The 25,363-nt window shown below is 50.0% G+C and overlaps 1 protein-coding gene across 2 annotated transcripts; it reads right to left on the bottom strand.

Moving 5' to 3' along the window:
- Window positions 1-341: 341 nt before the first annotated feature.
- Window positions 342-23,518, bottom strand: Mocs1 (molybdenum cofactor synthesis 1). Of its 2 annotated transcripts, none has more exons than XM_042683805.1 (11): window positions 23,347-23,518; window positions 18,684-18,810; window positions 17,185-17,352; window positions 7,698-7,862; window positions 6,913-6,974; window positions 6,539-6,650; window positions 5,691-5,803; window positions 5,163-5,273; window positions 3,851-3,971; window positions 3,374-3,421; window positions 342-1,484 (listed from the first exon to the last, which is right to left on the bottom strand). In XM_042683805.1, the coding sequence occupies exons 1-11, from the start codon at window positions 23,467-23,469 to the stop codon at window positions 727-729; spliced, it is 1,908 nt and encodes a 635-aa protein (XP_042539739.1). In that variant the 5' UTR covers window positions 23,470-23,518; the 3' UTR covers window positions 342-726. The 2 variants fall into 2 exon arrangements, with proteins under 2 accessions (XP_042539739.1, XP_042539740.1); XM_042683806.1 differs by having other exon boundaries at window positions 1,397-1,484; window positions 3,359-3,421.
- Between the last annotated feature and the right edge of the window lie 1,845 nt (window positions 23,519-25,363).

Below are 25,363 nucleotides of genomic sequence, written 5' to 3'. Positions count from 1 at the left end.
TGCAAGTGGCAGGCGCTAGCTACTCAGGAAGCTGAGATCTGAGGATCATGGTTCAAAGCCAGGCTGGGCAGGAAAGGCCATGAAACTCTTATCTCCAATAAACCACCAGAAAACCAGAAGTGGTGCTATGGCTCAAGTGGTAGAGGACTAGCCTTGGGCTGAAGAGCTGAGGGACCGTGTCCAGGCCCAGAATTCAAGCCCCATGACTGACGACAATATTAATAATAAAAAGCCTGCAAGCATGGACTCAGGCACAGGGGGCCAAGGGGCTCTTTGGGGAGAGGAGGGAGAGGGCAGGGTTGTGGTTTTACAAAGCTGCCAGAGAGAGAGAGAGAGAGAAAAGTTGTGATACATTCTTTATGCAAGCATGTGCTTTCCCCTTCTCAAAGTGGGTACCTCTGCTTAATGAGCCCTTATTCCCTCCCCAGGGAAGGAGAAGAGGGAACCCAAAATGAGTTGTGGGCTAGGCTGTCTGGTTGTCTGTAATCTTGAGACAGGATTTTCTGGGTATCTACTATTGCATTTTTTTTTTTTTTTTGGCAACTGCTCCACTGCTTTGGAGTCCTGGAAGGCTTCAAGACTTCCAACATCCTCAGTCAAAGGAAGCCTTGCAGGTTATTGTAAACCACCCAGCATCAAAGGGTGCTCTTGGAGGAACCTGACATCCATCCCAAATGCATCATCTCTGGGATAGCTGCTTGGGTAAGGGGGAGGGGAGAAGGTGCTCTAGGCCCGATGGAAGTCTCCCCGCTGGCCACCGGTCTTGCTGATGAGCCTGATGTCCCCCACCGTGATGTCCCGGCTGACAGCCTTGCACATGTCATACAGGGTGAGGGCGGCCACAGCAGCGGAGGTCAGCGCCTCCATCTCCACCCCGGTGGGGCCGCGTGCCCGGCAGGATGCCTGGATCACCGCGGCGTGACGTGTGCTGTCCAGCTCCAGCTGGACGTGGACGTGGCTCAGGGCCACGTGGTGGCACAGTGGAATCAGCTGGCTGGTCTGCTTGGCCGCCTGGATCCCGGCCAGCTGTGCTACCATGAGGGCGTCACCCTTCTTCAGCTGGTTTTGCTGGACAAGCTTGAAAGCCACCGGCCCCAGAAGGACCACAGCGGAGGCCACAGCCACGCGGTCTGTGTCTGGCTTCTGGCCCACATCCACCATAGCCGCCCGTCCTTCTGAGTCCACGTGAGTGAGCTTGTCTGAGGTTGACCTGGGTCCTGAAGGGGCAGCAGAAGCCCCGGACCCCGGGTTAAGGCACTTAGAGTTGGTGTCTGAATCTTGGTGGGAGCAATAGCATCTCTGTGGGGATCCGGACCCCACCCGCGGTGGAGCCACAAGGGTCTGTGGGGCTCTGTGTCCTTTCCACAAAGTTGCCATCTGGTTAGGAAAACTCACTCTGGGTGTCAGACCCAGAACATGGAGGGGATCCCGGGAGGAGAGGCTCGAACTGACTGGGGCGGATTCTTGGAGCTTTGAGGACAACCCTGGAAGGCAAGGAGGAGAGGGGAGAGAGACTAAGCCCAAACGGCAATCCGCTCCCCACTTTCCCCATCCATCTCATGTTTTCTCTTTCCCATGGCGGTGGGGGGGGGGGGGGTGGAGGGGGAGAGAACGGAAAGCTTAGCATTTAGGAACAAAATAGAAAACAGACCAAAAATAAACAAGTCAAGTTTGTAGCTCTCTGCCAGTTTCTGAGATGCAGGGTCACTTCTAGGCCCACCCCCACACATGAACTTTGGTCTCCAAAGTTCTATGAAGCACAGCCTGAAGGCTTGGATCAAAAAACCTCTCAATGTCTCTTCATTTTTTTTTTGGGGGGGGGGGGGGGAAGGGGGTCTGTTTTTAGCTAGAGCTGGATCTCACCTTGAATAACCAACTATTCATTCATCTTTACATTCTTTAAAAGGGAGAGTTGGCAATCATGTCCTTTACAGACCAGACAGGAGATGAAATACTTCATCTGCTTAATAATGTCTGCAGAGGTTCCTGCAGCCACTCCCGGCCCCCCCTTCCCCCCCCCCCCCCTCCCCCGCCCACAGTGTACACACACACTGACAGGCCCATTGTGATGGCCCAGGCTGGTGTTACTTAGAGGTTGGTCCAAGGACCAACCAGCATCCTCTGAATGCATCTCATCCTGTCCTTCATGAATCTCAAACCCCAAGTGGTTCAGACACCCAGAAAAGTCAGGGGATCCTGTCCTTCGCAACTCTTCTTTTACGGAAGGCAGATAGGTAGAGATTCTGAGGACATGAATGGTGTCCTAGCCTCTAGCTTCCAACATCCTGAGACCCCGGCTTGTCCAAGTCAGAAGTCTATCTTCCCTTCTACAGGGGCCTTAAGGCCCCCCCCGCCCCGTGCCTGGCCACAATGGTACTTCAGCATGGGTGAAGACCCAGCCAGATGACCACAGTGCTGGAGGTTGGGGAGAAGGGAGATGGCCAGATTTCTTCCCACAGTCTTGCTTCCCTTGTCCTGCTCCGGGTGGCTGGCGGGCTGAGTGGCCCCTGGACTATCTCTGGCTCACCCCAGCCTGCTTTCCTCCAGACCACCGGGCTCCCTCTGTACCCACCTCTGGAGAAGAGAGCCCTCTCCTCCAGTTTTGTTCAGTGCGTTCTCTTGTCTAGGATTCTAATTCAGGGGGCCTAGATCTGGCCCAGGGGTTGAGGCCTCTCCTGCTTGACTCTAGGCATTGTGCAGAGGAGTGGGGTAAGGAGCCCCTCCAGCAGTTTACAAACAGGCATTTTCATTTAGCGCATCCTACACTCATCAGACGTGTCCTGTATGCGCACGCGTCCTGGAGTTAGGAAACTGGACACTGGGATTTGGGCCATCTCCTCGCTCAAACCATGAGTGCAATTATCAGCTATCTGTGTCAAGTTGTACCTGGTCCAGATGCTAACAATACACCAACTATCAGGATCCACACACAGCACGTGCTCAAGACCACTGCAGACCAGAGGGGAAGAGATACCTGTGACTGGCTGTCAGCGGGGAGACGCCGGCGCTGAAGTTAAAGCGCTGCTTTAACCAGGAGCTCAATTCTTAGGAAACAGCTAACTTGTGCAATCATCAAGTCTGGAGACCCCCCCCCCTTTCTGCACATACCCCCACTATCTGGAGAGGGAGGAAAATGGTCGATTCTGGGGGCATGAAGACCAGAGGAGTTGAGGACAGGAAAGAGAAGCAATAGTACAGGCTTAAAGGGACAAGAAAAGACGAAAGAGAAAGAGAAGAAAAGCAAGGGTGAGAACACCAAGATGTGATGCGGGAGCTCAGTGCCTGAACCCCATCCCTCAGGAACTCCCACCCCCCGCACCCCGCTACACACACATGACAAGGGCGGGTGGTTACGTACTGCTGGGTCACCCACCGATGAGGATCATGGGCCGGTTCTTCATCTGGGCAATATTGAACATGCCTGGGGAGAGGGAGAGATGGGGGAGACAGGGAGAGGTGGGGGAGCAGAGTTCACAGAAACGCCTAGCCACTGGCACCCTGACAAAAGCCCCGGCCCACACATCAGTGTGAGGTCACCGGAAAGCAGCTGGGGGGGAGGGAAGGGCTCTGTCTTTCTTACCAATGGCAATGTGTGCACAGTGACACCCCTCTCTCTGAGTTCAATAAAATAGCCCAAGAGGATTTCAGGGAGGGACCTTGCTTCTCCCAGGTCAGTTACCCACAAAGGGGGGCTAGGATGGCACCCCAGGTCCAGAGCTCCAACAGGGGCGAGGCAACAGCAACACTCGGACCCACCTGGCCCACTTCCTCTGGTCTGTCTTCTCCCTCCCTCCCTCCAGACCCCAACCCTGCTGACGATGACACCCTCGCCATCCTACCCCACCCTTACCTGCGTGCTGCCTCTTCTTCCTGCCCACAGCTGCCCCTATGATGCTCAGAAGCTCCTCCTCCGAGGCCCCTGCCCGCAGGTGGTCCCGCAGGGATACCTCCGAGTTCCCAAAGAGGCAGACCTGTGTGTGGGGTGAGGACGGCATGCCTCCACCATCTGAGCCTCCACCTCCCAGCCTCTGAGCAGTTACCCCAGAGCACCCCCCCCGCCTCCTCCAAGCTTAGCATCAGTACCAGCCCCCTAAAAACCCCCAGAAGGATCCTGAACCTGAAGGATGGAGAAGCAGCAAAACAGAGCTTTCTCAAGGCCCGTGTCTGAGTCAGACTCCCCTCAGTGTTTGCTGTGTACTTTTAAAAAAGAAGAAATCTGGGGTTGGGAAGGTGGCTCAGTGGTAGAGCGCCCACCTTGCATGCATGAGGCCCTGGGTTCGATTCCTCAGCACCACATAAGCAAAAAGAAAAAAGCCGGAAGTGGCACTGTGGCTCAAGTGGTAGAGTGCTAGCCTTGAGCTGAAGAGCTGAGGGACAGTGCCCAGGCCCAGAGTTCAGGCACCACGACTGGACCCCCCCCCCCCCAAAAAAAAAAAAAAAGAAATCTCATTCAAACTTGACTAGATGCTCCCCAGCTCCAGCAAGGGGCTGGGTGCCACGCATGCTCAGAGGTGGGTGAGGTGGGTCGGGAAAACCAGGCATCATATGTGCTAGCCCTGTACCAGGCACTGTGGACAGAGACAGATCTGAGAAGCCCAGGAGGGCAGAAATGGCTGGAGAAGAGAAGATCCCGAGGACAGAAGGTTAAGTAACTAACTTCAGCTGTCTCTGGTCTCCACCCATACAGCCCCCAAGTGACACTGCCCTTCTCTGGTACTATGAGGACCTCCTCTGGTGTCCATCTTGTGGGCTCCCCTTCAGCTTCTGCCCGAGAGCTCAGAAGAAGGGGGAAGCTCATGGGCTCTCCCCTGCAGGCCCTCTTTAGACTGAGGGGTTCCTAGCCATAAAGGGCATGGGTCCTTTCCTACCCACGGTGCTGAGCACACGGAGCATGCCTGTGAGGTGTGGGTCACGGATGCCGGTTGCACGGTGGCGCCCACAGTCTGATGGAATGGGCTGACCAGATCCTTTATCCCACCCCTCGGATAGCACTGAGTGTCGGAAAGGGCTCTCGGTAAGCCGGAAGTGACTGGAGGGTCCCCAGGAAAGAAACCATAGGGACTGGGTGTTGACTCTCATACAATTGTTCCAATCTGACATCAGTGATTGCTCCAGCCAATCAGGGAGCTCAGGCGGGGGGAGAGACGGCCGGACCCATTCACCTTGAGGTTGCCGTCGGCTGTGATTCGAAGTCGGTTGCAGGTCCCACAGAAATTCTCAGACATGGATGTGATAAAGCTGACCTGGCCTTGGAAGCCAGGGATTTTAAAGGCCTAGGGGGAGAAGGGCAGCAGAGTGGCCAGGGTGGCCAGGAGTCCAAGCTCTTTGTCCCCCAGGACTCCTACTACTCAGCCCTCTCTCAGCAGAGCCCACGGGACGTGGCAGCCAATACTTCAGTGGGACGGCTGACCCGTGAGTCCCTGCTCCTACCTGGCTCGCCCTATAGGAGCCCTGCCACAGACAGACAGGCCAGACAGAGAAGACCACGTGGAGAAGCCGGGTAGCACTGGCTGTTGGGGTGTCCTCTGAGATGTTACTTACTCCTGCCCCCCCACCCCCACTGCCTGCCCAAGCCCAGTCTGCTTCCACCATGACAAGCAGGTGGTCACAGGGCATGGGTTACAGCAACTCTGACCTCTCCATGCTGGCTGCCAGCATGGTCCCTGGTCCCTGCCCGCTCTGTCTCTAACCTTGGCAGTGCTGGATTCCTCCTCTGGCAGTGTTTCCAGCTCAGGCCACCGCTGCTGGATGGTATCCAGCATCTCCTTGTAGCTCACCATCTTCTTGAAGTTCCACTTGTTACCTGGATTTCATTGGGGTTGCCAGGGGAGGAGGGGGGCTGAACCAGAGTTGAAGGGGCTCCGACCCGGGGGGAGCACATCGTGCTCACACTCGGCTCTGAGAGTGCCCCCCCCGCCCCGGGGCACCACTGACCATGGGAGGGCATGTACTCTATGCCCCCCCTCCTCCCCCCCGCCCCGGGGCACCACTGACCATGGGAGGGCATGTACTCTATGCCACCCCCTCCCCCCCCCCGCCCCCAGGGCACCACTGACTGTCGAAGGGCATGTACTCTATGTCCCCCCTCCTCCCCCACCCCGGGGCACCACTGACCATGGAAGGGCATGTACTCTATGCCCCCCCCCGCCCCCAGGGCACCACTGACTGTCGAAGGGCATGTACTCTATGCCCCCCCTCCCCCCCCCCGCCCCGGGGCACCACTGACCATGGGAGGGCATGTACTCTATGCCACCCCCTCCCCCCCCGCCCCCAGGGCACCACTGACTGTCGAAGGGCATGTACTCTATGTCCCCCCTCCTCCCCCCCGCCCCGGGGCACCACTGACCATGGGAGGGCATGTACTCTATGCCCCCCCCGCCCCCCCCCCCCCGCCCCGGGGCACCACTGACCGTCGAAGGGCATGTACTCTATGCCCCCCCGTCCCCCCCGCCCCTGGGGCACCACTGACCGTGGAAGGGCATGTACTCTATGTCCCCCCACCCCCCCTGCCCCCCCCCCGCCCCGGGGCCCCACTGACCGTCGAAGGGCATGTACTCTATGAAGCGCACGTCCAGGGGGAGGCCCTCGGCCAGCGCCACGAAGCCCAGGAGCTCGTCCTCGTTGACGCCTCGCATCACCACACAGTTCACCTGGACGGCATGGGGGTGGGGGGCACCATCGGGACTGTCCCTGTACGCTCTCCCAGGGGAAAGAACTCGGGGGGCTCTGGCACCTCCAGAGGGCCTCACCCCTCCCCACCCATGTGGGACAGGCCATGGGGTCTCCCCTTGGCCTGGGGTGCTGCTGGAATAAAGGATGGGCTCCCTGGCCAGGTGAGCGGGGTGTCAGGAGCGCTAAGCTGGGGTGGCGTGGGGGAGGTCAGAAGTCAGCATGGCGGTGGCAGGTTCTCACCTTCACGGGGTTGTAGCCCAGCTCGATGGCCTTGTGGATGCCCTCCATGACCTTGTGGAAGCCTGCAGGAAGAGGGGACGTCACCCTCCAGGTCTTCCTTCCCTCAGCCCCGCCCCAGCCCAAGGGAAGCTCAGGCCTTGTCCTGACCTGGCCAAGTGTTTCCTGCAAGGTGCTTCCAGTGTTTCAAGCAAAGAGGCAACACTGAGGAGCTAATGGAGGTTATGAGCCATGAAGCATTTTTTGAGTAACTTCAATGTAGGACAGTAACAATATATATGTGTGTGTGTATGTATATATACACATCTATCTATCTATCTATCTATAATTGACAGGATGGCAGCGTGGAATCCTGTTTGTAGGATATTGTTCTGCTGAACTTGTAGTTTCCTTCCAGTGTTCCCGATCATCAACAGATTACAAATGTTCCACAGGCAGGCTTTGGATCCTGGACCCTAGCATCTGACCACTGATCTTGGCAAGCCCTCCCATAGTCTAGATGAGGAAACTGAGGCGAGAGAGAAGACCCTCCTGCTGGAGGCCTCACGCTCGAGCGTGTTGAATGCAGGTTTCCTCCACGGCTCCTCCAGTCACAATCCATCATTCATTCACTTGAACACTTCATTAGCATTTAATTCCCCAAATCCCCAGCCGATAATTGAAAAGAGCTAGAGAGTGAACAATAGGTGCAGTCATCCATAATCCAGGTACCATGAGAAGGTAAGCTTTCTTAGCCCCAGACACGGGGGGTCCTGAGAGGGCCTTGGTCCCATGCTGCATCTGCTCACCTTTCCTGCGGACGATGAACTCAAACTTGGCGGGCACCAGAGTGTCCAGGCTGATATTGATGGCGCTGAGCCCTGCTTTCTGGAGCTGGGGCAGCAGCCGGGCAAGGTTGATGCCGTTGGTGGTGACGCCGATGGTCCTTAGTCCCTCCAGCTGGTGGAGCCGGGCTGGAGAGACAACAGGGAGACATCAAACTGTCTGCTTGTGGTGAGGCTGGAAGAGGCGCTGGGAGGCAAAACTCGTAGTCCAAAAACAATGGAGGGAAAGGACTCTCAACAAGCTGTGTTAATAGGAGACTAAAACCATGCTAGGAATAACTAGAAGAGGAGCCCCTAGGTAATCCCTCTGTGCTAAGCACCCTGCTATGCACCCTGCTTAGCACAGGCCTGCTACAGGCTTGGTTTACGGCAACCTCAGAACAATGGCTATCCTCACATAGGAAGGAAGGAAAGAGACTCAGGAGGAAGATGTTCACTTCAAGTCATACAGCTAGTGAGAAGAGCAGAGTTGAGCGCACTTGATTCTGGAAGTATGCATTTAGTTCCCAAGTACACCAGTGCTGGGACTCTGCAACAGAAGCAGAAGGACTCCAACGAAGTGTGACTGCCACCCCTAGAAGAAAGAACAAGGTCTGAAAGTCCCTAACTACACCGGGAGGAAAGACAAGAAAGCCACAGATAGCCCAGGAAGGTAAAGAAATACAGAAACAGAAAAAGCAGAAAAATCTATGACTCCTGAAAATAGTAATAATAATAATGAAGAAGAAGAAGACAAGCGCCCGTTAGCACCTCTTCCCCATAGATGCCAAAATTTATAGGTTCTCAGGCCCCTGTATGAGATGGTGGAGTATTCATTTGCACATAATACTCTGCACCGGCTCAACCTGTTTGGCTCAAGACTGGTGCCCTACCACTTGAGCCATGCCTCTCCGGGGAACTTGACATGTGGAACTTGACAAAGCCTTTGACCTGAATCTCTACTGCTGAGAACCTAATCTAAGGAAACCATCATGAATGTGAATATTTACCTCCAGGATGTTTTTATTAGATAACAATGCATAGGAGAGGAAAATGAGTTAAAGTGGGTTTTTCTCTAGATGGCAGGATATTATGCAATCAAAAGCGGCTGTGTAACTTAACGTGTGAGGCAGGGGCAAATGCACAGGCTGTGAGGCGGGGAGAGCAGGTGAAACAGAGTGGGTACGGAGAGCCAGGGCGGCAGGCTGCCAAAACGGAGCAAGGACAGGACTCACAAAGCAGCAGCAGCCATGTGCTCTTCGCTCATCTCAAGCACACACATGACTTGTATGGACAGAAAAGTTAAAAAATGGAAGTGGAGGAAGAAAGAAAAGAACCTCACTCTTTTTCTGCCATCGCAGAAAATGAACAGTGACAAATCAACCCTGGAGACACATACAACCAAGAGACTTTTTCTTTTTATGCCAGTACTGGGGCTTGAACTCAGGGCTTGGGTGCTGTCCTTTAGCTTTTTTGCTCAAGGCTAGTACTCTCTCCCTTGAGCCACAGCTCCACTTCTGAATTCTTTATTGGAGAGAAGAGTCTTACTGACTTAGGATTCTGCCCAGGATGGCTTTAAACTGAGATTCTCCGATCTCAGCATCCTGAGCATCTAGGATTACAAGCATGAGCCACCAGTGCATGGCTAACATAAGGACTTTTAGAAAGGAAAAGAAAATCTTGAAAACCCCTTATAGGAAGGCAGCCCACTGTGTCAGGGAAGGGGATATAGCCTGGGGAGCTGGTGCCTGGCAGAGAATGTGAGCAGAAAGACAAAGCAAGGCACTATGAGTGGTAAAATATGTTAAAAATCTTCATATACTTGAAATTCAAAATGCTACTCGTACACATCTCATGAGTCAAAACAATGTACAAATGAAGACAAAATTTAAAATGGAACATAAAGTAATAGTCTTAGGCAGGAGAATAATGAAATAGAATATAATATGCAATAGAATACAGAATTTCAACAATTCCAAAAGTTGGTTGGTTGAAGGCTTAGTAATATAAACTCTGACAAAATGTATTAAGGAAAAAGAGAGGAAGGCTAGACAGTGTGTGTAGCTCAATGGTAGAGAAACTTTCCAGCACACATGAAGCTCTAGGTTCCATCAGCAGAGGATGGAGGGAGGGAAGGGGAAAGAGAGAGTGAGACCCCCCCCCCACACACACATAGAAATGAAAAGACAGGGAGAGAAACAGACAAAGAGACAAAGGCATAAATCAAAAAGGTTTTTGTTTTTTGTTTTTGTTTTTGGGTCCAGTTGTGGGGCCTGAACTCTGGGCCTGGGCGTGCTGTCCCTCAGCTCTTCAGCTCAAGGCTAGAGCTCTACCACTTGAGCCACAGCGCCACTTCTGGCTTTTTTTCTTTTTGCTTATGTGGTGCTGAGGAATCGAACCCAGGGCCTCATGCATACAAGGCAAGCGCTCTACCACTGAGTCACCTTCCCAGCCCCTCAAAAATGGTTTTTTAAAAAGCAAAATTACTAGTAAATACATATTTAAAAAATATGACCACTACTTTGTACTAACAAATCTGAAGTCAGGAATACAGGACACATTTCTCATTAGAAAGATGTATCAAAACCGTCTCCAAAGGAAAAATATAACTTGAATAGAATGATACGTCCTAGAGAAACTGAAGCAGCAGTTACAAGAAAACTGTTGCCAAGAAAATCCCAGGCACCTTGAGTTTCATAGATTGAGATCTGGAAAACTTTGAAAGATGTGATTATCACCAATTTCTAGAGTTTCACAGACAATAGAACTTTTTTTAAAAAAAAACAAAGTCTCCCAGATAAAATAAGAATGAACACTAGCTTATTCTTTGAGATATATTACCCAAAGCAGCTAAGCCAGGCATAAGGAAGGAAAACTACAGACCCATTTAATTATAAAATGCAGACCAAAACAAACAAACAAAAACTTATGCAAAATACTAGTCAGGAAAACCTAATAGTTATGGATACACCATGATCTGCCAGGATTTATTCCAGGTGTTACTTCAGACAACCTATACATGTCCCTCAGAATGAGAAGAAACCTATAGATCATCCTGTTATATGCAGAAAAAGCAAGTGATTAAAGATGTAAGACCTTAGTCAACTAGAAAAGTAACTTCATCGGACAGATGTTATTTGTGAAAAGTATATAGGAAGCATCATTACAGATGGGGAAATACGAGAGCATATCCCCATTGTTACTGCTCTTCATTACTATTTGCTTGGCATCCTGGCCATGGTAACAGACAAGAAAATCTGGGGAAAAAATTAAAGAAAATTTTTCTACCAAGAAAACCAAATATTTAGTTACAGAAGATACAGTTACTAGCATAGAAAATTTAGAGGACTCTAAGATACACTGTAATACTGCTAGGAGAGTTGGTAGCCTAGTAGGATAAAAGAGGAACATACCAGAAACAAACTAACAAAATCAGAAAATGTGATTTCTTTAAAAACAAAATGACACTTGGGCTTGGCTTTGGCTTAGTAGTGTAGCACTTGCTTGGCATGTGCAGGGTGCTGGGTTAGTTCAGCACAACCAGACAGAATATAATAACAGAAAACAAAATTGAAAACACTTTATGTTTCAGGATTCTCATTCCAGATGATTAAAGAGACCACAACAAAAGATTACAGTGAGCGAACCCAATGGTGTGTGTATGTATGTGTATGTATACAACTGTAGTGTAGATATACAATATATATTATATATGATACATCATATTATTACTATAGGAATATAATGTATAATGAATGACTATAATAATTACATGATATAATATATATATATGTTATATACATATAATATTTAACATATTATAATTAAATATGTTATATTATATCATCTATGACCAAAGACACACAGAAGATATTTAGGGGCCCATGACACCAGAGAGGAGGTACTACTTTGTGAACATTTTAGTTCTAGAGAGAATCAAAATCAGAGGCCAGCAACAGACCAGGAGGCCTGAGCAAACAGCAGGGCAAAGAGGAAAATGACTCAGGAAGGTAGGCACTGTGGGCGAAAACGATGCTAATTTTCTAATTCCATGCTATTAAAATCCCAAGAGGATTGCCCAGGGTGGGTGAGAAGCTGCCACTCTTAAATTTACAGGGATAAGGCTTAATATAGCTAAACCACTGTTGAAAAAGAAAAAAAAAAAAACAAAACAAAAAGGACTTGCTCCAACAGGTAATGGTCTTATTATAAAGCTACAGTGATTAAGATAATGCGAAGTTGGCACAAAGACAGAAAAATTGACCAACAGAGCAAAGCAGAGGCTGCAATGGATCAATAGCTACAGGGCAGATTGATGAAGGAAGCAGCGGCTGTTCAATATGAGGAACTAGAAAATGAAATCAGCCATCTACATGGAGAAATATTAAATTGGACTCCAAAAAAAATCCACAGATGAACTGAGGACTTAAATGTAAACTAAACTTAATGACACATTTTAGTGGGAAACATATGTAGTTGATTTGCCCTTGGGCTAGGTGTTTCCTTCACCATCTACGAAAAGCACCAACCATATAAGAAATCGCTGATCCATTTAAGAACGTCTGTTGTTGAGAAGAAACATCCTATAAAATGTAGTGTTTTTATTTTTTTCAGATTGGGACAAGATACTTACAAGATAGATAAATAACCTTTATCTATGGAGATGAAATGGCAAATAATCATATGAAAATATGCAATAGACATGACCAATTATTCTACAGAGACAAGGGATATACATGGCTAGCTCACATGTATGGAGATGCCTGGCTGCATTATTAGACATGGTGATACAGTGCAAGGAAATCAAATGTTATACTTGTTCGGCCGGCAACAATCCTGAGCACTTGGGTGGGGGTGGAGGAGGCCCTCTTATGCAATGTTGGCAAGAGGGCACAGGTGCGAACCACCCCAGATAAAATAATGTCATTCAATGCTTGATAAGCAATGTACTCGTTATCTTGCCCATGTAATTGTAACCTCTCTGTATGGTATTTTCACAATAAAAAATAAATAAAAATTAAAAAAAATAATGTCATTGTCCAGTCATTTTCCAAAGGTCCCCATTCACATAGCAATTCTATCCCTATGGAAACTGCACACTGGGAAGTGCAAATGAATATATGAACTGGAAGCAACACTAGTTACCCCAGCCAAACTGAAACTGACCCAACTGAAGGGATGATGCATTAGAACAGTAGCTCCCAGCAAAATGGAGAGGTCTACTCTTCGGATGTGAGGTTTGAGTTTCACTGCAGTCAAAAAAGCCAGCGCTGAGAGACTACACACAGCACGGATCCTTAAAAGTCACCTAGTTTTTTAAAAAGCAAAAGGATGATAAACACTGAAGAGTGCTCAGATCACAGCGGGGGTGGTGGGGAGGGAAGAGGGAGACGTAGCCAGAAAGGCCACAGACATGGGAAAAAGTTGTTCCTGTGTTCTTAAGTCTTCCAGAAACATTGGTGGGGCAGTGGATTTCCGTGAACCAAGGCGAGAAGTTTCGTAGTATTTTGTGGATCCTATTTGTAAAAGCAGAAGAAAATACATGCCAATGGCTTCCCCAACACCCAGCTGGGTGTTATACTGTGAGGTTTGAAGAAAGGAGAAAGGGAGAGAAGAGAGGAAAAGGAAGAAGGCAGGTGGAAAAGACAAGGGAGGGATAAAGTAAGGGAGAGAAGGAGAGAGGAGAGGAAGGAAGAGAAGGGGGAAGGAAGGGATGGAAGTAAGAGCTATAACGCTAAATGACTGAGGCTCAGTCTAGCCCATCTGACACAGCCAAGTCCTTTCTGAAGTCAGTATTGAAACAGCACTGCTGACTTCCCTGATATGCAGTTTCTTCTTTACCTCTTTTGTAAAATCCCTAATGCACTGTCCAACACTGTCCAACGGGTAGATGGCTAGCCACAGGTTATTCCAATTTAAAAGGTAACAACACGACAAGTTTAGGTTCTAGGGGTTAAAGACTTCTCATTGCTGGGGCAAAAATACCTGAAGCCTGTATTTAGGCTCGCAACCTCAGAAGCTGCAGGCCACCATGGAGGGGGAACTCGTACTGGAGCAGACCAGTTTGCATCACGGTGGCCAGCAAGTACAGAGAAAGAATGCGTGTGCTCCCTGGCTTCCTCTTCCTTCCCAGGCTACATGTGGAGGACAAGTCCTCTCCCTCGGGGAATCTTCTCTGGAAATCTCCTCAGAGGAGGATCGTTCTACTAATCTCCTAGTCACTCCCCAAGTGAATCAACCTGACAATGAAGACTGACTAGCACACCTGTCACTTTAGCTATGGGTTAAGGTCTTGAGCATCTGCTGTGGCCACTGGCTATCATGACTTACAATTTGTAAGGTTCTAGTGGACAGTGCTACCTTAAACCCAACTGTGGGCTGGGGATGTAGCTAAGAGACACAGAGTTTTCCTAAGATGCATGAGTCTCCCGGACTCGATCCTTAGCACATAGTAAAGCTAAAATGAATACAAAATCCTCACCTTAGCTGTAAGGAAGGGGCAGAGGAATACCCAAATACCAGGCAGGCTGGAGAAGCACCACAGAGGCTGGGCGTCGGCTGAGGGCATTACAAGTGACTGCAGACAGGGGGAGCCAGTGAGGCACTAGGTGCAGACCTTTCCCCTGATTAGTTCCCCAGTATGAGCTTGGGCAGGGAACCCAGCAGGACTGAGGCTCAGGGGAACCTGTCTCCTGCAATCCTTTCCCTCTGCTTTGGGCGAGAGACCTAGAGCAGGAGACAGAGTGTGTGTATACACCCAACTTGACCTTCTGCCCCTCCCTCCAACCCCTCCCTCCTTCCTAACCAGCGTGTGCCTGGCGTTCATCCCGTTGTGAGAGACGTGTCTTTGCTATCAAAGTATTTCTGCTTCCTTTCTGTTAATCTTGAGAGAATTATTTTTCTGAAGGGTTCTTGCTGTGGCCAGGTAGCTCAGTCCTTGTTCATTAGATTTTAATTGCAAACCTCCTTTTCCTAAGTACTTTAAGACATCCAGTTAGCAGATCCTTGAATTTTAATTACAGCCTGTTCAATAAGCCACATCCTTTTATAGATTGTGGATCTGAGCTCAGCCAATGTGAGCAGAGGACCGGGGCCAGCTGGGTTAGGGATAAAAGGAGAGCAGCCTGCCTGCTCTGTGTGTTTGCTTGCCAGATTTTTGGTTGATGGCGCAGAAGTAAACTTTGCCTTGCCGAGTTGGTGTCTTTTATTTCTATGTGACACCCCAATATCTCAAGCTATTACTAACAACATGCCCATCCCAAGTCATCAGCCTGGTGCAGTGATCCCACAATATCACAGCAGCAGCTAATCCTCGGGGGAGAAAAACAAGGCCCAGGTTGGGTAAAGAACCTGAAGGGGTACTGGGGACAGGGAGTGGCAGCCCAGGGACAGGGCTGCCAACGGCTCTGTTGGTTCTTCCCACTGTGCAAGTCAGTCAGTGGCTTCCAGAGACAGCTAGGGGTACCTGAGACTGTGTTCAGTTATTTGCTGCTGCCTGGCCAGTCAGAGATCCATCCATCCTCCCTCCCTCCCTCCCTCCCTCCCTCCCTCCCTCCCTCCCTCCCTCCTTCTCTGGGCTCTCCCACAAGGCCCTGGCAAGCAGCATAGAGGTCAGGGTGGAACCCACAGCCTGGTGAGGGCAGAGCAAGTGGCCTGGATGATGGGGGCTGGGCCTGGCAACAGCTGGCCCTTTCCCGGAATCCAGCCTACCTTTCAACTCTTGGGAGCTGTAGAAACCCAGGGTTGGCTTGCCCAGGGCGGCTCGTCCAGCATCGAACTGCTCCCAGGACCCCAGGTTGAGTGGCCAGTGAGGTGAGGGGAAGTTGGCAATGGTTCATGAAGGAGGAGGGACTTTGAGGAGGCCCTGGGCTCCCACATATGTGGCCTCTCACTCAGCCCCAGGCTGTCCAATGCACTGGGTGGGAATCTTTAACAGCTGGGCTTCCCCCTCTGCCTGGTCTCTTGTGTCCCTGGCACAGTACTAGACATGTCAGTAGATACCCCAGACACTGTTCACCAAAGCAGCAAACAAGGCAGTGAACTGAGGTTGGGAAATCTCTGCCAGAGCAGCTGGGAGAGGGCCCGCAATAAAAAAAGTAAGAACCTTATTTTCCTTTGATTTCATCATCTACAAGCCGGGAGCAAAGGTCTCTCTGCCTGACCCTGGGCTTAGAAGAGGAAGGTTACAGAGCTAGCCCTGGGCAGCTGCATGCTGGGTGGTCATGCTCATTTCCTCCTTTGGTTAGGGTGCTTACTACAGGTAAGCACACTGCTGCTCACTATCTAGCTGTAGGACACATAAATTGCTATTCAAACAGAAATGTGTCCCACTCCATACGCTGTACTTATATCCCTTCATTCACTCAACAGGTATCATTACCATCCAGGATAGATGCTGCAAACAGCAACACAGAGAGCTTTCATGCTAGCAAATGGAAGAGACAGACAAAAACTAAACATGCTGCTGGGTGCTGGAGGAGTGCACTATAATCCTAGCTACTCAGGAGGCTGAGATCTGAGGACCAAGGTTCCAATCCAGTCTAGACAGGAGAGTCCATGAGACTCATCTCCAATTGACCAAAAAACACCAAAGGTGGAGACGTGGCTCAAGTGGTAGCGTGCTAAGCCATGAGTGGAAAAGCTAAGCTAGAACAAGAGGCCTTGAGTTCAAGCCCCAGTACCAGCAAAAATAAATAAATAATATAAACACACAACCAAGTAGCAACCCCAGAAAGAAGTAAGAGTCAGGAAGAAAAATAATCTGGGTTAAGAGCAGAGCTTGCCACACTTTGTAACATGGTCTTTGTTACAACTACACAATTCTGCAAGAGTGACCTTTGACTTATGCAAACGAATGTGCTTGGCTATGTTCCAATAAAACTTTATTGATGGACATTGAACTTAAGATTTCAAATGAGTATTGTGTGGAGGAAAAAAAATTTTGTTCCCAACTATAAAATTTAGAAACATTTAAATCCTTCTTAGCTTGCCAGATTTGTTTCATAAGCTGTAGCTTGCCAACCCCTGGGGGAGAGAGCGGCTGGGTGTTAAACAGGATGCACTGTACACGGAAGGGTCAAGGGAGGTCTGGCAAAGAAGACAAAATTTGAGCAGAGACCTGAATGAAGCCAAGCAGCGAGACCTGAGCTCCTCTCAAAGGAAGTTCCCCTGGGAAACTGGAGCAGGAGGACATGGGGCCAAATGGCCGAGGTGTCAGAGGTCAGCGTCAGTGTGACAGGAAGTCCTGGGGATAGGGCACTGAGTAGCTTTGTGAACTTGGGCAAGCTAAATTCATTTTATCTCATCATCTCTTATCAGAATGAAAATACTACTACGCCCCATTGGTCTCAGAGGGCAGAATTTGTTGAGTATTGTGTCCAAGTGAGTGGTAACGGCCACTCTTAGCATTAAATTGGGGTCTGGCTGGGTGAGGCAGGAGCCAGGAGAAGGGAGAGACGTGTGTCTAACTCACCCACAATGTCCACCACATCCGGCCGAATGAGCGGCTCTCCGCCTGTGAGCCGGATCTTGTCCACCCCTTCTTTGACAAAGAGCCGGGCGAGGATCAGGATCTCTTCCGTGGTCAGTAGGTCAGCCCTCGGGGTCAAGGGGACACCCTCCTCAGGCATGCAGTACCGGCCTGAGGTAAAGAAAGTGACAAAGAGGTAGAATATAGATATGGCAAGCAGGCTCAAGAGGCCCCCCCATTTCCCAGCTCCCTATTAGGCCAAATGTCACGGCTCCCTCTCCCTCCCTCCCCACTGCCCCAAAATTCAGCTGGAAGATGACAGGATTTTCCACACCTGAGTGGTGCAAACACCCAGCTCAGCTCGACTTTCTCATCTGAGGGATTAGCACCCCTCCCTTCCCTATCTGGCCTTGGCATCCTTCCTTGGTGGAGCTGAGGGTGTGGTGAAGGGCGACGCACTAGGCTGAGATCAGAGCCTGGAACAGGGCAGGGAGATGCCCACGACGCTGGAGCCTTCAGCTCATGGGCAGCCCTGGAAAGGCCAGGATCCTGGGACCACGTCTGCGGCAATGTTCATCCTCCGCGTTCAATCTTATCTGTGGATACACCACAGGCGAAAGCAGTATTTTCTGTTCTCTTGAACCAAAAGGTCCTCAATTCCACCTTCTGCAGGCCAGGTTAGAGGAATCCCACTCTACAGATTGGAAAACTGAGGTGCTGCTTGATCAGGGTGAGGGAGCAGAAGGGAACAAATAGATGAGCTGTGGAGCTGAGGAGGGGGGAGGGCCCCATTCCCTGCCACCACTTCCTGTAGCTCAGCTTTACCAAGGGTCCAGTCATGTCACAAGATCATGTTCAATAGGAAAGGGAATCAGAATGCACGACTCCACGGGGTGTGGTTCTGCAAGGTGTGTATTTATTCACCTACCAGGTATATAGATTTCTTATTGTGAAGTAGAATAGGAAAGGGGGAAAGGAAAGAAAGAAAGAAGGTGAAAAAGAAAGAAGCGGAAGTCCCTCTAGCCGTGGATCTACTCCCCAAGACAACCCTGCATGGCTTTAAGCAAAGAATGTTCTGTGTATTGGCCTGGCTCAGCCCAATTTACCACAGGACTGGGGGATCCATGGCTGGCATCGCATGGCACTACCGTATATATCACGTTTGTAATTCCATCCCACTGCCTATGGCCATAATTCTGGACTTGGGGACCAGAAGAGAGCAGGAAGAAGGCATCCTGAAAAGTGCGAGGCCCAGGACTCCAACTGAATTACCAATCCAATCACCATCCTGTTCTCAAATCGAATGCCCTGTAGGACCTAGCTCCCATAATCCTACCTGGAGCCCCACCCCCCAAACCCTCTTGGTCTGGAAAGCAAGTGGTGGTGGTTGGAGACATTGGAAGTCAGAAGAGAGTGATGGAGGATTTCTGGGTATAGGAAAATTCCAGAAGCTCCTGGAGCAGAGGAACCACAGCCCTGGGGGGCCCAGGAAGGTGACTCACATCGGAGGTTGCATTTCTCGGTGAGTGAGATCCTCAGGTAGCTGTGCTGCCGGCCAAAGCTGTCCGTGAGGAAGGCTGAGAAGGGGACTGCGTGCTCCCTCAGGTACTGCAGCCTGGCGGGCAGTTCCTGCAAGGACAGAGCAAGGAAGAGGGATGGGTACCTGCTCTCCAGGGGCACGTGCACAAGGAGACCCACAAGGCACTGCTTTCTTGACCCACCATGCACTGCTTAGCGTGTACAGCTCCTCTAACTAACTTTTACTCTGGACTGACAGATGGGGAGACTGGCTGGAGAAAGGCTGACCAGCTGGGCACTCAGCTAAGGGAAGGATCAAAGGACAGAGGGCAGAGCCTTGGGAAATCAGCCCTTAATCTTCTCTGCCTTCTCCAGGGCCAGAAGGAAGGATTAGGCAGCCATTGTGTGGGACTTTAGAGAACAGGATCTCTGTTGCAAGCTCCAGCGGAGACAGGTTTACAGGAAGAGCTGTGCCCTCTTTCCTCCCAACAGCTACTTGGAATTTAGTGACTCGTTCATGGTGCCAGGCTATGACTCCTCACCCTACTACCCACCTGGGGTGGGGTGGGGCGGCTGGATGAAGGAGGAGCCCAGACCAATCCAGGAACTGGGGGAAGGTCAGAGGGCTGTGGAGCGTGACACAGCACTATCTTAAAAGCAACACAGGGGTGTTGCAATCATCAAACTTGCTCTATTCTCTCTCTCTCTCACACACACACCTGGACATTAGGAAACATTATTCCCTTGTCTCTCTTCTCTTCCATCATTGCATGCCTTACTTTCCTCCTCCTCCTCCTGCTTTCTAACACTTTCTTTCAATCTCCTGAAGGAAAACCAATCCCTACTCAGGAAAGGCACATAGACAGGACTCAGAGAGAATTATGGGAGTACACAGCTGTCTGAGGTAATAATATTAAGTCCCAAACCATTCCTCATCCAAGGGTTCTAGCCTGGGCTGGAAGTTTCCTTGTGTCCAGCACAGCATGTGGGAACCAAGTACTCAATGAATGAATAGGCCAACCTCCAATCTGATACATAGGCCCACTTCCAATTGAATCAGAAAGCTGGTGTTAAGTGAATGCAGTCACACTGAATTGCTCTGTTTCCAGGCTGGTCTCCGTGGCCAAAATGGTTTAGACTGGTACAAGATTCTCAATGTTGACAGTGTATCAATGTCACGGAAGAGCTTCTAGAAGGGCGGGAGATCAGAGTGCTGCCCAGAAGATTCCGATGGAGTCATGTCTTGCCTTCTTACTGGGGAGCTGGGGTTGGGAGTACCAGGACAATGCCAATATCGGGTGCCATTTTAACCGGGGGGTTGGCAACGCTGGTGCTGAGCATCAGATTTGGTGTAGATGCACCTGAATTACAAACTTGGTGCTGTTGAGCAAACAGCCTGGATTCTCTAAACTTTCATTCCTTCCTCTGTAAAAATGGAGACTTATATGATACCATCTAACTTAATGACAGATGCTCCCGCCATACTGTCACAATCTATGACTCTTTCTTACTGTAACTCCTACTTGGATGTATTCATTCATTAAAGAAATACCCACAGGGGCAGTGTAATAGATGCTGTCATGGATTTCCCGGCTTTGTGATCAATTTCCCTGCCCTGTCTTCCAGCCCTATTGATGGCAGAGGGCCCGAGGCTGGGAGTTTCAGACAGGCCCTCACATCATTCACCCACAGCAGGCAATTGGACGGGCTGAGTTCCCCAAGACCACTGACACTTGTATTCCTGACCAGCATTGGTCTGCTATGGGTTATCTCACATCTACCCAATGACAGTAGGGTTTGAGAGGGAGGTAAAAAGGAAGTTTGCTCTGGGAAAAGACTCAGTCCCCAGGCTACCTGATTGGAATAAGGCCAGCTTCCAAATGGTTCTACAGTCCATACAGAGAAAAAGAGCATATTCCAAACCCCAGTACCCATAAGCCCCAGTGTACCAGCTACTGGGATAAGGTAAACTAGGGTTTCCTCAAAATCAGTCTATTAAATAAGATGATGCAGGAAGGCCTGGTTCTTCTTGCTGGTATTCAATCCCTTCTGGCACACTGAACTCGGTGCCTATGTCTTGCCCTGAGTCACCTTCTTGCTCTTGCCACAGGCAGTGTGACCCATGGCTTCAGGAGGGCCCCCAGTCTACACAGAGCTCCAGATGAAGGGATGTGCGGAGGCTGGGTTTACCCCCCCCCCCCCCATAGGGAACATTCCCTGGGACAGCTCAATCAAGATCACCCACTGGCCTACACACCTCCGCATCTCCTTTGTACCTATGGAAGTAGCTCAACCTGTCCTTGGACTGAGTCAAGGTCCAGGTCCCTTGGTCACTGTCCACACATCCAGCCAGCTCCCCTGCAGGCCTTTCTTCTTTCTCATGCTCACATCCTGACACAACACAATGCCAATGGCCTTCTGCCCTGACTATCTCCAAATAGACCACCAGTGCCCTGTAAAGGGTCCGGAGAGGGACCCTACAGGAAGAGAAGAGAAGATGATGGGTCTCAGAGGCTCCCATCTCTGCAGCTGCCAACTGACAAGCTCTCTGGGTGGCCTGAGTATAGCTCATCTCACTGCTGAAATTCCCTTCAAGATGGATGGATTCCAGTGCCCTCTCCTTCTGCCTAAGATGCACAAGATGTAAGGATCCAACCCTCTGGATTTACAAACAGGAAGGGGGAGTAGCAGCCTGATAAAACCACATGGCCAAACCTTACGTCTCTGTTCCATGTGACTCTTCACAGATGCAGTTCAAGCAGCCAAAACTATCTGCTGACTCCAATGCCTCCCTAGCGCTATGTGAGACACTGCCAAGAGATACCTAGAAAGGCAAAGGAGGGGCCCTTGGGAACTCCCCATCCAGAAACAGCCCCAACGGAGATGGCTCTATCCTGAGTGTCATATCCCAAGTGGTCCAGGTGGATGGTGACAAGTGGATGGTGACTAATAGGATACAGCAGGTGCCAAGGGCCACACAGATAGCAGCAATAATTGCAAACGTTTTCTAGGACACAGCACTTCCCTGAGCCAGGCTGAGTACCTATATTAACGCATAATCTCTACAACACCCTGTGAAATTGGTGCTATCACTCTCACCCTAGAGAAAACAGACTCTGAAAGGTGAAAGGACTCACTCGCTGAAACTCATACATTCAATTAGGTGCCAGACAGGATTCTAACCCTCCTGTTCTGCTCTGGAGCCCATGTTCTCCCTACTATATCACATTTGCCCTTGCCATGTATAGTGGGAGGGGGTAGATGCGGCCTCTCTCCCCAGGGTGTCCGTAAGAAGATGCCCTGTTAAGACTTTCCATTCCTCACCGAGTGCTGGAGGCTCATGCCTATAATCTTAGCTACTCAAGAAGGCTAATAGCTGAGGATTGGAAGTTAGCTTACTACTCATGCAACCCCAAGAGACTCTTATGAACCAGAAAAAAAGCCTTAAGTGGAGGTGTGGCTCAAGTGGTAGAGCACCAGGCCTGAGCTAAAAGGCTAAGCAAGAATATGGCACTGAGAACAATTTGAGTTTCTGCTTCACTGTCTTACAATAACTTTGATGAGCTCACCTGGAAATGCACTCACCTTCCTGGAGACGGAATCAAGGAGACCACAAAGTAAATAATCTAGGCCAGGCCCTCTCAGGAGAGGCACAGATTAAGGAAGAATGGGGATTATGAAACTTCCCTTTCCTTGCATTCTTTAAAGGTCTCTCAGCCCTGGCTGTTGTGTTTCTCCATTATTTACTCTAGAGAGTCTAGCTTTTCAAAGATACTGAAAAATTCTCCACTTTCCAGCAACTGTGGTTGCTTATCTGTGGATCCCAGAGGGGCTGAGGTCAAGGGAAAGCAAGCAGTCTGAGCAGAAGCCTGGCCCTCAGGGAGCACAAGATGGAGGAGTAAAATGAATCATGCAGAGAATCCCAGAACTTGTAGTTCTTTTCCTAGTGTCCAGGACTAGATTTCATGACTCTGGCAAAGAGATTTCACCAAATGAAAACAGATGCGTGTCCACAGAAATGTTCTCTTAATCACAACAGCAAAGCAACGAACTGAAGACTTGGTATGCCACAAGGCATTCTGCAGGGTGCTGTCAAGAATCCAGGGCGATCCCACCCCAAACTTTTTGAGAGAAGCAAAGACCTCTCAGTCTGAAGGCCAGACACGGCTCCATGCCGGTCCAGAATGAGGCTTACCCCTTCCCCAAGGGGTCACGGGCAGAAAGAAGTTAGGACAGACAGGTCACAGAGCCCTGCGGGGCACAGAGCTGACACCATTTTAGTCAGTGTCACAGTGGGGAGCAGATGGGACCGGGGGACAACACCTAATCACACACAGACACCCCAACTCTGGGGATGAGGAAGAAGAAAACGTGTCAGGGACTCTTAAGAGAGAGTATGTCCAAAGTCCCCCTCCCCTGGGGGCACCCCATGTCCTGCAAGGCTGAGACCTGGAAAGGGGGGGGCCGAGGAGAGACTGAGAAGCCCCCCATCCACCCTCCTCCCCACCGCTCCCGCATGCCCAGGGTGCCCCCCCCCACGGGCGTGGGGTGACGGGCCCGGTGACTTTCGGGGTGAGGAGTAGCTAGCAAGCCCCTCCCCCTTCCCCAAAGGGCAAGAGGCGGGCGAGGCGGGCGAGGTGGGCTCACCTCCCTGGTGGGTGGAGGGGCCACCCCGGGGCGGGGCTGCGTCACCGGAGCCCCCGAGCTGCAGCCCCGGGTGCTGGACCTCACGAGCCACCGCAGCATCCGGAACGCCGGCTGCGCCGCCATGAAGCCAGCCTTCGGACAGCGCCGGCCCCGGACAGCACCGGAGCCCCGCACTCAGCTGCCGGGTCATCCGGGTAGGGCGGGGCGGGGGCGGGTCCCGCGCAGCCAATCAGCGATGGGGCCGCGCCGCCTGGCTCTCTGGGATTTGTAGTCCATCCCCTGCGCACGCCCAGGTTTTTTTTGTTTTTGTTTTTGTTTTTCAAATGCACAAGCTTCAACTCCAGAGAACCAGAGACTTCAGCTAGGACTTGTTGGTACAAAGATTAAGGACAAGGGAATGAGTGTCTGATTTAAGGGAATGCCAAGAAAACAGTGATCCAGTTATTTTAATGTAGTATTCTTTAAAAAAAAATCCAAGTCAATTTAGAAACTAAGGTTTTGCTCTTGGATTAAGTTTATGGTGTCAGCTGGCTGCTTCACGGAGGTTGAAATCTCTTCTGAAGCATCTTTGTTTGCATTTACATGACTCACTTTATTCCAGTTCAGACTCTAGTTGTGGGAGTGTGAGGGCTCCCTCTTTCAAGACCCGCACTTCTCTGATTGTGCTCCAAAAGTACATTAAGCCTTGGCCTCTGCCTTCAAAACAAAAGGAAAAAGAGTGCATATAACATTTGGAATGCTTCCTGCTCAGCAAGCACCACTTAATACAACAGTCCTGGCATGAAGACAATATTCGAAATATGCTTAGAAAAACTAATTTTTCCAATTCTGCATGGCTGATAGATGTCAAAACTGGGTTTTAAATTCAGAATAATCTGGTTTCTACAACAGTACAGTTGACTCTCAGTATATGTTGTGGAGAGTGCTCAAGCTGTGCCTCTTTTAATACAGGTTTAAGTCTTCTAAGATTTTAAATGTTAATAAAGGCATAACAATAGCTTAGGGAGTAAGAATCACTATTCAAGATTTCCTGTCCATTGTATCAAAAAATGCCACTGGTATTAGAAGAATCAAACAATCACCAGAACAGACGGATGCTTTCTGGAAATGAGACTATAGCTCTTGGCCTTGAAGAATTGACAAAACAGAGAAGAAAAAAAACAACTGAATAGAAATTTTATAAATGTAGTGAGACTCTCAGAAAAGCTTTGATGATTTTAGCCTTTGAGTCAGACTGACTGTCTCATGAGTTTGCTTAAAGTTCAGAGAAGAGATTTCAACCTCCATGAAGCAGCCACCTGACACAATAAACTTGATCCAAGAGCAAAACCTTAGAGTTTCTAAATGTTTAGTCAGCTCTGTATTAGTTTCTGATAACTACAGTAACAAGTTATCCCAAATATTTAAAACAAAATTTAATTCTCTTACAGTTCTATAGGACAGGTCTCTGAAATGAGTCTTGCAGGACCGAGGGGAAAAGTCAGCTTCTGTTGCCCATTTCTGTAGCAGCCTCCCTTGGCTCCTGCAGCCCTTTCCTCCATCTTCAAAACCAGTGGTGTAGCATTGTTTGTCTGACTGCCTGAAATCTGCCTTTAAAAAATTATGCCAGTACTGGGGCTTGAACTCAGAGCCTCAGGCTTTCATGTGGCTTTTTCAGTGAAGGTTGGTGCTCTGAACATTTTGACCTATACCTCCACTTTCAGCTTTTTGCTGGCCAATTGAAGATAAGAATCTCAGTGTTTCTTGCCCAAACTGGCTTTGAATCACAAACCTCAAATCTCAGCTGCCTGAATAGCTAGGATTACAGACCCAATACACCAGCTCTGCCTGGCTCTCCCTCTCTCTTATACTTGCCATGGTAGTTAGGAAGCACATAGCTCAGATGGATGTTTTGCTGTGAATCCCTTTTGTGGGATGATGGAAGGGTATCCTTCAAAGACAGGCGACAGGTGGTAGGATAAGGAGGGAAGTATCTACCAGCTGGCCTGTGACCAGACACTGGATGTAATGATAGTGT

The sequence above is a fragment of the Dipodomys spectabilis genome, unplaced genomic scaffold (assembly GCF_019054845.1).
Source record: "Dipodomys spectabilis isolate Male_0828 unplaced genomic scaffold, ASM1905484v1 ptg000085l, whole genome shotgun sequence".
Classification (NCBI taxonomy): domain Eukaryota; kingdom Metazoa; phylum Chordata; class Mammalia; order Rodentia; family Heteromyidae; genus Dipodomys; species Dipodomys spectabilis.
Note: the sequence above shows the minus strand (reverse complement) of the source record. Positions and strands in the feature narration are given on the sequence as shown.